The sequence below is a fragment of the Salmo trutta genome, chromosome 15, assembly GCF_901001165.1.
Source record: "Salmo trutta chromosome 15, fSalTru1.1, whole genome shotgun sequence".
Classification (NCBI taxonomy): Eukaryota; Metazoa; Chordata; class Actinopteri; order Salmoniformes; family Salmonidae; genus Salmo; species Salmo trutta.
The window spans coordinates 38,252,251-38,264,467 of NC_042971.1; the positions used below are offsets into that span (position 1 = coordinate 38,252,251).

The 12,217-nt window shown below is 41.3% G+C and overlaps 1 protein-coding gene across 2 annotated transcripts; it reads left to right on the forward strand.

Moving 5' to 3' along the window:
* Positions 1 to 3,325: 3,325 nt before the first annotated feature.
* Positions 3,326 to 7,394, forward strand: LOC115148955 (zinc finger protein 3). 2 transcript variants are annotated; one of them, XM_029691310.1, is made up of 3 exons: positions 3,326 to 4,302; positions 4,417 to 4,776; positions 6,426 to 7,394. In XM_029691310.1, exons 1-3 carry the CDS (start codon positions 3,720 to 3,722, stop codon positions 7,004 to 7,006), a joined length of 1,524 nt encoding a protein of 507 aa, XP_029547170.1. In that variant the 5' UTR covers positions 3,326 to 3,719; the 3' UTR covers positions 7,007 to 7,394. The 2 variants fall into 2 exon arrangements, with proteins under 2 accessions (XP_029547170.1, XP_029547171.1); XM_029691311.1 differs by having other exon boundaries at positions 3,326 to 3,475.
* Positions 7,395 to 12,217: the final 4,823 nt, after the last annotated feature.

Genomic DNA, 12,217 nt, shown 5'->3' on the forward strand with positions numbered 1-12,217 from the left:
ACTGAAAGGACATTGCGTTCAGTTAAGGTTAATTATCATAAAATACAGGATCTCGGGTTCTTGTTTACTGTAGGCCTACTAAGAAAACACAAATATTGGCTAGTTTATTTAGGCTATCACAAGCCAGTGATCACATGTTTTACCATCGATGGACTGATCAATAAATATCCATAAGTTAGCCAATTAGGCTAAGTTATGTTCTATTTAGCCGTTATATGTACTTACAGAAATAAACCTCTTAACTAGTCAAAAAGAGAAAATAAGACCAGACATCTACGGATTATACTTTTGTGAGCCATATCATTCAATTTCTATACCTAACATTTTTTAAATATTCAATGCGGAATCCCTTCTGACCATTGACAGATTTATCCAATCATGTTTTCATCAGAGCGTTTGCGACACCTGTTGGTCACTCCTTGTATGGGTTTGTATGGGTTTTGCACATTCTGTGGGCTATACATCAAGTGGGCTATACATCAAGCAGCCTGCACGGTAGTCAGCGCTGAACGCAAAAAGATTGATGCTGATTCAGCACCCAGGGCCGTGAACAGCGCCACGTCAGTTTTTCAACGTCATAAATGTTAACAGCGCTGCGGTCAACGCTTCAGCACCATGAGGATGAACACCTCTGCGGTCAGCTCTTCAGCACCACGTCCGTGGACAGGGCCGCGGTCAACAATTCAGCACCATGCCAGAGTTTTCACACCCAGAGGTCCAACAGGCTAAGGGCCTCTTTACACCACATAACTTTTGAAGACACAAACTATGTCCAGGAGAGATACTTGGGTAGTGTAAAGAGAACGATCTGAATACAAACCTCTCTTTAATAAGAGATGTCTCCCACACTACCTCCAGGAGGTAGTGTGGGGGATGTCTACATCATATACCCCCCTCTGAGTGGTACAGTGTAAAGACAATGGCTCTCCCACACCACATGTCCCTGCAATCATTTAATTATCTTAATACATGTCAGTGTTTCCCCTATATTAATTCTTTATATACATAAATTGAATTGCTCTCCTTGTTTTGTTTGTCTATCAATGGAGGCTTCTTAGAGGAGCAAGGTGAGGACCATCCTCTGTGAATTTCATAAAAATAAAAACAGTGAAACATTAAAAAAGCTATCATTTTCAGATAGAACTATACTAAATATATTCACATCACCAAATAATTTATTAAAACACACTGTTTTGCAAAAATAGTCTACAGTAGCCTCAGCAGCACTCTGTAGGGTAGCACCATGGTATAGCCGGAAGACAGCTAGCTTCTGTCCTCCACTGGGTACATTGACTTCAATACAAAACCTAGGAGGCTCATGGGTCTCACCCCCTTCCATAGACTTACTTGTTTCCCCACGGAGGGCCGAGTGTCTATGGGTTTTCGCTACTCCCTTGTTCTTGATTGATGAATAAGATCACTAATTACTAAATAACTCCCCTCACCTGGTTGCCTACTAGGTCTTCATTGAAAGGAAAAAACAAAAACCAGACAGTATTTGGCCATTAATGGAATGAGTTTGACACCCTTGTCTGTAGGCTTTTTTACCGCTTGGTCTGAACAGCTCTAAATGATTGTCACGCCCTGACCATAGAGAGCCCTTGGTTCTTTATGGTGTTGTAGGTCAGGGCGTGACTAGGGGGTGTTCTAGTTCTTTCATTTCTATGTTGGTGCTCTTGGTATGGTTCCCAATTAGAGGCAGCTGATGTTCATTGTCTCTAATTGGGGATCATACTTAAGTTCTCCATTGTTCCCACCTGGGTTGTGGGATATTGTTTTGTTGAGTGCTGACGTGTGCTCTGTTACTTCACGGTCGTTGTTTGTTTATTGTTTTGTTTAAGTTTCACTAATAAAAGATGTGGATCTCGAATCACGCTGCGCCTTGGTCCGTCTATCCCAACAACCGTGACAATAATCTGTGTCATTGTGTGGCTGCGAGTGAGAGGCCTGTTGACTCTTTGGAATTCCATTCTCCTTTCACCTTAAGAATTGCTAAATTATAGGAATTCAAATTAATATCATAGGAAATTCTGCTCTCATCTTTGCAATCACTAAAATACAGTGGTGTAAAGTACTTAAGTAGACATATTTGGGGGGGTATCTGTACTTCACTTTACTATTTACATTTTTGACAACTTTTACTTCACTACATTCCTGAAGAAAAATATGTATTCTTTACTCCATATATTTTCTCTGACACCCAAAAGTACTTGATACATTTTGAATGCTTAGCAGGACAGGAAAATGGTCTAATTCACACTTATCAAGAGTGTTGGAGCGTGCCCCTGGCTATCCGTAAATACAAAATGTAACATAAAATACTGCCGTCTGGTTTGCTGAATAAAGAATTTGAAATTATTTATACTTTTACTTTTGATTCTTAAGGACATTTTAGCAATTACATTTACTTTTTATACTTAAGTATATTTAAAACCAAATACTTTTAGTAGGATTTTACTGGCTGACTTTCACTTTTACTTGAGTCATTTTCTATTAAAGTATCTTTAATTTTACTCAAGTATGACAATTTGATAATTTTTCCACCACTGCTAATATACGTGGTAACATTAGGCAAGGAGTAAGGAAATGGAAGAAAATGGAAAATGATAACAATAACCTTAGGCCTACTACTGTAGCAGCAACAACAACATCAATTGCTCATCATCATCCGTCTCATCTATCAATCAATCATACAGTCAATAATAGCATTTCGTCTAACGTAAAGGCATAAGATACACAGCCTATTTTATAGCTGTAGGCCTACAGAATTCCAACGCCCTTTAAAAAGGTGTCAATTCCTCCTTCCTCACAATGATCACACTAATGATTTACTCACTCTGATTTGCCAGTAGTCATCATTTCAAGGAGGGTAGGAAAGGAAGGATGCATTATGCGACTCGTACTCGCGGTTTCCACTAGTTACCACAGTCACAAAGTGAATCGTAAAAATTAATGAAAACAAAAAGTAGCTTTTTGGTATTAAAAGGTTAGACACAAGGTCAGCAGTGTGGTTATGGTTTAAAATACATTTTTAAGAAGGGTTAATTGTAGAAATAGGTGGGGGGGTCATGACTTTGTGGCTGTGGTAACTAGCCATTCGAACATGGCCATTTGATTTGAAATAGATGGCCAACAAACACTCAAGCCAGAGTTTTTCACTCAATGTATTTCACACGACTTGATAAAAACACAATATCCAACATGTATATTATACATTCTGAGTTTATGTTAAACATATTCTAGTTACATGATCTATCATATCGTCTTTTGAAAGATATTGATGGTTGGCTACAACGTGAAGGTATAGACAACGGTTGGCCCTAACAGCAAACAGGAAGAAGAAAATTCCGTTATTAGTCGATGAAAGATGCTAACTGGAAAGCACGCAACAATTCTTTAAATGCCACTTGAAATTATAGTTTTCAGTTATTTTGTGACTAAATGTTAGCTACAGACTAAATGATTTACTTGCTAGGTAAGTGAACTAAACAAGCAGAGGGACAGCGTTCAGTCAGAGGCAAGGGGGGGAGTTAGCAGCTTTCACCAAACAAACGTGAGCACACTTCCAGATGCACTCAGCCAGCTGTTTAACATACAGAACAAGCTAAACTACTTAGCTACTAGCTAGCTTGTTTGCCTTGTTTGAAAACATCTCTGGACTTCAGTATTATTAATAACTCATGACTTGAGGTCAGAATTTGTTCGAGGGTAACACGAAAATGTCGGCAAACGTGAGTCCTCCAAACACGGCGTTGGTAGCGGAATTATCATTTTCGTTTCAGGATGAATTGACTGCTACTATTCAAAATGCATTAGGAGTAGCAGTGGAGGTGGCGGTGGTTGAGGTTACAAAACTAGTCGGCCAAGTGTTGAGGGACGTGCGGGATCAAATGCACGAGACGCTGCGGGACAATAAGTCTCTAAAGTTTCGCTTGCAAGCAGCCGAACTTGAATTATGTGCAGCGCGAGGAGAGGAACGTCAAGTGGAATCAATAATAGGGGACAAAGCCAGTACCAATAGTAGAATTCAACAGGTTCATCAACAGCTGAATTCTCTAAACGTCTCACAAAATACAATCAAATCAGGAAGAGAAGGAGAGCATAGAGTTCATGAATCCAATCCGTCTCTTCATACAACAAATGTTGCGGATGGGTATCGAGGATTTGAATCAGAAGTTGCTGATAACCCTGCATATCTTAACGAATCGTTTTGTGAGATCCGTGAGGATGGTCGTATCTGCACTCAAGATATTAAACCAGATTTATTGGGCAACTCGACTTTAAGACAAGGAGATGCAGATGGTTAGTTGGACTGTCATTCACTACTGTTGGAACTATTCACATTTTAAATATTCTGTAATGTATTGTTTCCACAAAGCTATGCTGCATGTTCTCCTTATCAATATTTCGTTACAGGGACTAAAGAGATTCTCTCAAACATGTACTCAAACAACCATGAAGATGCTGAACATTTTAATCGAGCATGCACAGAGACAACCGCAGGACATGACACATCAACAGTTGACAGCCATTCCTTCCCTGAAGTTACCACGAAGAATGCAGAGGTGAAGTGTCTGGTTGAAGTGAAGGTGGAGTCTGCAGACCTGGGATGCAGTAGGAACTCTGGTCCCCACACCGAAGGAGGAGAAGAGGACTACTGTCCAGACAGTCTCTCCTTGGCTCAAACTAGGCTGCTGGAGGATTGGAGGCCAGAGGCACTGCAGCTCCCTCACAGGGATCCAGACTCATTCACCCCCTCCACTAGCCACTCTCTATGTAAGTCCCTCACTACAGACTGGTTTCCACACACAAATTAAGCCTAGTCCTGGACAAAAAAAAGCTATTTCAATAGAGAATGTTTAGTCCCGGAATAGCCTTAACCTCTCTAGGGGAGGTAACACTATTCAACAGCCAGTGACAAATCAGAGCGCCAAATTTAAAACCACAAAATGTCATAATTCAAAGTTCTCAAAGATAGGACTATTTTACACCATTTTATAGATACACTTCTCCTGAATCGAACCACATTGTCCGATTTCCAAAAGGCTTTACAGCGAAAGCAAAACATTAGATTATGTTAGGAGAGTACATAGACACAAATAATCACACAGCCATTTTCCAAGCAAGCATATATGTCACATAAACCCAAACCACAGCTAAATGCAGCACTAACCTTTGATGATCTTCATCAGATGACACTCGTAGGACATTATGTTATATAATACATGCATGTTTTGTTCAATCAAGTTCATATTTATATCAAAAACCAGCTTTTTACATTAGCATGTGATGTTCAGAACTAGCATACCCACCGAAAAAACATCCGGTGAATTTACTAAATTACTCACGATAAACATTCACAAAATACATAACAATTATTTAAAGAATTATAGATACAGAACTCCTTTATGCAATCGCTATGTCCGATTTTAAAATAGCTTTTCGGCGAAAGCACATTTTGCAATATTCTGAGTACATAGCTCGGCCATCACGGCTAGCTAATTTGACATCCGCCAACTTCGGGGTCACCTAAACTCAGAATTACTATTAGAAAAATTGGATTACCTTTGCTGTTCTTCATCAGAATGCACTCCCAGGACTTCTACTTCAACAACAAATGTTGTTTTGGTTCCAAATAATCCAAAGTTATATCCAAATACTGCCGTTTTGTTCATGCGTTCAGGTAACTATCCAAACGGTGACGCGCGAGCACATTTCGTGACAAAGAATTTCAAAATATTCCATTAATGTACTTTAAAGAAGGTTAAACGCTGTTCAAAATCAATTTTTATGCAACTTTTCTCGTAAAATAGCAATAATATTCCAACCGGGCAACGTTGTATTCATTCAAAGGCTGAAAGAAAAAAATGGAGAAGTCTCATGAATGCGCATCTCAGTCTCACTGTCCCCAGGCTGACCACTCACAAACAGAGCTGCTGTACTTTGCCCAGAGACAGCAGACACCCCATTCCACTTTCTGGTGGCTTTAGAGAGCCAATGGAAGCCTTAGAAAGTGTCACGTTACAGCACAGATGCTGTATTTTTGATAGAGATGCAACAGAAGGACAACAAATTGTCAGACAGGGCACTTCCTGTATGGAATCTTCTCAGGTTTTGGCCTGCCATATGAGTTCTGTTATACTCACAGACACCATTCAAACAGTTTTAGAAACTTTAGAGTGTTTTCTATCCAAATCGACTAATTATATGAATATTCTAGTTTCTGGGCAGGAGTAGTAACCAGATTAAATCGGGTACGTTTTTTTATCCGGCCGTGAAAATACTGCCCCCTATACCACAACAGGTTAAGTTGTGTCCGGGAAACCGGCCCAAAGAGTTCTGTAGTAACTGGATTTTATCTCATGTTAGGTGACAATGATAGTTTTTCAAGTGGTTAATCCATTTTCTCTAATTTGACTTTGTAGCGGACTCCCCGATTTTCAACCCAGACATTCCAGACTTGGACATCCTATCGTCTTCTTCAGCCACAGGTCTCCATGCAGGCTTTGGTAAGCAGCAGCAGTACCCACCCAGAGAGACTGCTGGGGCTTCCACCTCTCATTCACACCAGATGTACAGCCCTCAGATAGATGAAGGGAACAACATGGCTCCAGCACAGCACATCTGCAAGCTCTGTGGAGAGAAGTTCCATCTGTCTGAGGAGCTGCGGCGACATCGTAGTCTTATTCACCCAAAGGATATGAACAAGCTCCCCAAGCGCAACCTCTACCCCCCTGGGCGGAGCCCGTACCACTGCTCCCTGTGTGGTCGAGACTTCAACCGCATGGAGCACCTGAAGATCCATCAGCGTATTCATACTGGAGAGAGGCCTTATGCCTGCACAGTGTGCAACGCACGCTTCCGTCACTCTTGGGCTCTCACAAGACACTTCCGCATTCACACAGGAGAGAAGCCCTACACCTGCAGCCAGTGTGGGAAAACTTTCCGAAACTGTGGGGGGCTGCGATTTCACCAGCGCACTCACTCAATGGGAGGGGTCGACTGATAAGATCTTCATGAAAGACTAATGGAAGGAAAAACAGGAAGCAAGGAAAGCACTGGGGATATGCAGAGAGACTGGTAAAAAATTATGGTATTAGCTTACTGTACGTGTTAAATTTTTTTTAGCCTGTGTCTTACCAGACGGGACAAAAATTATTCAAATTGGGGGCAAAGGGGGCAGAACTTTGAGTGCAGCACAGTTGATGTGGTTCATACAAGGTGAGGTGCATCATTGATGATGTATAGACAAATGTACGGCTTGAAATATCCTGGTAAATATGACAATCTGTTCCCATACACATTTACTCAGCTGGTGTTTTGTACGATGGCTTGCTTATTTTACTGTGTTGCCAACTGACATGTTTCTGTATTAAAACCCCACAAAACAAATACATCCTTTGTCTTTCTCTTGCTGAATGTATACTGTCATATATCAATCACATTTGCAATACAGAAACATGATCTTCAAACATGTTGTTCCTATGATTCTAGTGTCATGTACAACAGCATTTGCTAATAACAGCTATATAATAACGGGGTCAAGTCAAAAAAGGAGCATTACTGCCACCTACTGTACTGATCTGGGAGTTCCTCAATGATTCAAATCCATTTTTATTTGTCACATGCACCTAATTCAACTTGTAGACCATACCGTGAAATGCTTACTTTACAAGCCCTTAACCAACAATTCAGTTCAAGAAATAGCGTTAAGAAAACATTTACTAAATAAACTAGAGTAAAAAGTAACACAAAATCACGAGGCTATATTTTTATTTATTGAACCTTTATTTAACTAGGCGGGTCCAGTTAAGAAGAAATTCTTATTTACAATGACGGCCTATCACAACCAAACACGGACGACGCTGGGCCAATTGTGCGCTGCCCTATGGGACTCCCAATCATGGCCAGTTTTGATACAGCCTGGAATCTAACCAGGGTCTGTAGTGACGCCTCTAGCACTGAGATGCAGTGCCTTTGACCACTGCACCACCGAGCGGGGGTACCGGTACTCAGCCAATGTGCGGGGGTACAGGTTAATCGAGGTAATTTGTACATGTAGGATTCAGCTTTAGTTAAGGATCTTACATTTCCTTCAAAGTATTCGCACCCCTTGACTTTTTCGGGGGGGGGGGGGGACTTCGTGTGGCTGAGCCTGTGGGTGTTTGAGTGAGAATGACACAGAGGAGAACCAACCGATAAAAGCACAACCCTTTCATTATCAACACATCGTGCCGACAACATCAAAACATCCTTTCCAGACTCAGAAGTCAGGAGGACTTCGAGGTTGGTATCAGCTAGACTAGGTGTGTATAGCTTAAACAGTGAAAGAGGAGAACATTTATGTTTTTTCCATTAAAGTTATTATTGCCATTGAAATCCACTGGAGATCATTAAAAAAAATGTTGTTCAAAAAGTATAAATGCTATCAAAAATGTTGGGGCCGTCTATGTTTTAAAGATGGATTCGTGTTCATAGCTTAAATTGTTTTAGCTCTAGAGCAGGATAAAGAAATCAAATAAGAGTATGTAAGAAATCCAGAGTGGTCTCGCCACTAACAAGTGCTACGTGGTGAACACTTGCCTGCCTACTGTGGGTTTAGTGCAGAACAGAGACCAGTACAGCTCCTTATCTTTCCTGCGCTCCTCACTGTACTGTAAGCAGATCCAACAGAAGCGGTACTGGCAGCTGAAATAGCACATGTATTTACATTAGTGACGGGTCGTTCGCGAACTAGTCGGCTCTTGTAGGTGAACGTTGGGAGCCGGCTTGCATATCAGAAGAGCCGAATCTATTTATATATATATTTTTTTAAATGAAGATATGAATAATCAAAATATTTAAATTAATAGAATGAACTAATTCAAAGAACAAAAAAAGAAATAAAATAATATAGGCCTAAATGCTCAAGCGCACACATTCGTTCTGACTGTCTGCTCAGACTAACAGCCTCACCTGTTGTTCCTGTCAATCAGAAACTCATTGTCAACCAATGAACCAAAGATGCGTGAGGGAGGGCCGAGTCAACTCACTCACAGTCACACACTTAGCAGCTGAGGAGAGAAAGGAAGGACAGCTGTGAAAACAGCTGGAAAATGAGTCGGAAGCACAGTAGCATTTGGATGTATTTTAATAATGTAGACAATATTAGAGCATACTGTAGATTTTGCCAAAACAAAATCTCATATAAAGCCGGTTCTACGCACAACCTACACCGGCATATGCGAACTGTGCACCCAACTGTGAAGCTAGCTGTAGCAGAGCTTCGAGAAACTAGCGGGCCTGCTAGTGATAGTGGTGGAGCCAGCGTATCCACTCAGTCAAGTAGGCCTACTCCGCGACCCACAGCAAAGCGGTCTTCTATGGACCAGTTTCTGCCAAAGTCTATGTCTGTAGCAAAACAAGGCTAAATTGATATTTCATTGGCTAAAATGATTGCCACCGATTTCCAGCCATTTTCAATCGTGGAAGACAGAGGTTTTATAAATTATAGCAATAGTCTTAATCCAATGTACATAATTCCAAGCAGGAAAACCCTTTCAAAAGCCCTTAATCCACAACTGTACAAGAGCACACAGGCTTCATTACGGGAAAGAGTCCAAAAAGCTACTGCAGTTTGCCTTACCACTGACTGCTGGACATCATGGGTAACCACTTCTTACATGTCGGTTACATGTCACTTCATTGAAGATTTTTTGATGTCTAGCTGTCTTCTGGACTGCTTTGAGTTCAGTGACAGACACACCTCAGATAACTTGGCAGAGGAACTGTTGAGAGAGGCCAGAGAATGGCAAGTAGATGGAAAAGTGGTCTGTTATGTTAGCGACAATGCAGCTAACATAACCAAAGCCATGCAAATGTTTAAATGGAACCATCATCCATGTCTTGCCCACATAATCAACCTGATTGTAAGAGATGCTCTAAAGGTGATGAAGCCCACTGTGGACAAAGTGAAAGCAGCTGTGGAATACTTCCACAGGAGCACAGTAGGTGCTAAAAAACTAAAGTCTACACAACGCCAGATGGGGATGCCTGAGCTGAGGCCTAAGTAAGACTGGACTACAAGGTGGAAGGCAACATTTTATGTGTTGAAGCGGTTTCTTGAGTCAAAGGATGCCATCATCTCTACCCTGGCCAATGTCAATGCACCTGTTGGTGCTCTGACCCAAGAGGAATGGGAGGTGGTGGAGGAGGTGTGCAGAGTCCTGGAACCCTTTGAGCAGGTCACTGTGGAGATCAGTGGAGAGAGGTACAGTAAGCAGTTATTACTACATCATTATTTAATCCACTATTATATACGTATATGAGCAGTAGATGAGAATGTAGTATTCAGTAGATAAAACATGAACCTGAACTAATAAGTTACTGTTCGCTCTTTTCAGCTATGTGACAGCCTCAAAAATGATACTCCTGTGTAAGGGTCTGCAGCGAATCACAGCCAGCCACCAGAGAGAAGCAAATGTAACAACAGGACATGTGACAGAGTTGATGGAAACACTATGTTCATCAATGGACAGACAGTTCCACAGAATGGAATATAATCACGTGCTATCAGAAACTGCTGCACTTGACCCCAGGTTTAAGAAGTTAGCCTTCAGTAATGCCAGAGCGATTGATGAGGCTCTTCAAAGAATAACCTCAGCAGCAGGGAGGGACAGCCCCAGCAGTCAGCTGGCTCAGGTACCAGGGCAACAGGAAGAAGAGGGAGTAGATGGGGCAGAAGCACCAGCAGTAGTGCCACAAACGTCTGCTGTTTGGATGCTGTTTGACGAGAGAGCAACTGGGGATGCAGCACGAAGGAATCCCTCAGCAGATGCCATAATGTAGGCCCGATCCGATTTGGAAGAGCCCCTCCTCCAAAGATCTGCAGATCCTTTGAGCTGGTGGAAGAACAAGGCCTCTGTCTACTCACGGCTTACTAAAGTCATGACAGGGAGACTCTGCATAGTGGCCACATCCGTTCCCTCTGAGAGGGTCTTCTCGAAAACGGGACAAATAATTACTGAGAGAAAAACCGCATCAGCCCATCGAAAGTGAAGCAGCTTGCATTTCTGAATGCAAATCTCTCATAAAAGCAAAATATGGTCAGCATTGGTGTGTGCTGCTGGTTATAACATGGCAATAAAGAAGAGAGAGAAAAGAGGGACCAGTTTAATGTTTTAAGTGGGATGCTGCAGTTTTGCACATTGTTATTTATTTTTCTTTGATATGGTGCAATATTCTATTATGCTGTTCAGATTGTATTCGTTTTGAATGGTTAGATTTATATGCACTTTGTTTATATATGTTAAAAAGTTATACTTTAAATGCAAATGTTTAATAGCGTTCTTTTTCATAACAAACCAATGAATTTTTAAATACATTGTGGTTAAGGTAGAGTATGACTTCATTTAATAATTTAATTAGAATTGTTTTAACACCAATAGTCAAATAATCGCAAACTGTTTGACTTGAAAAAATACATTATTTTTACATTTTTAAAGAGCCGTTTGGGAGCCAAAAGAGCCGGCTCATTGAAAAGAGCCGGAATGCCCATCACTAATTTACATCCAAATGTGTGCATTATCAGACTGTAGCATCAGGGGCAGGCACGGAACTCTGGGCAGCCCCGAACATGCCTCTTAGGGTCTGTCACCAGACCACAGCTTAGGAGGCTGTACCGCAGCCTCCTCTACTTTCTTCACTCAGCATAAAACATCTTCTGCATTACTCTGACTATCCACTTCAAATTGCCTCTCTCGCACCGGACCTTTCGATCCCCAGCACGTATTAAGATTGGGGGAAGGTGCTTAAACTACTTCGCCTTGAGTGCATTGCACGTGTGCCCACACAGATTGGAATGGAGAGGGGGCTTTGGCTGAGAGTTTCTTGGTTGTCACAAAATTGTCTATAGCGTAAAAATTCATGAAAACAAAAATGTGCTTTTTCGTCTTCATTTAAGGTTAAGGTTAGGCAAAATGTTAGCAGTGTGGTTAAGGTTAGGGTTACGTTTACGTTTCAAATCTGCCGATGTGCCCCTGAGCAATGCACTTAACCCTAGTTGCTGCTGTAAATCACTCTGGATAAGAGTATCTGCTAAATGACTAAAATGTCAAATATAATGTAATAAGATAAATTGTAGAAATGTGCATGGTTAATGACTTGGCTGTGGTAACTAGGGATGACCTTTTGCAAGGGTGGGGAACTCTCAATTTCTAACAGTATCAAAGATGATCTA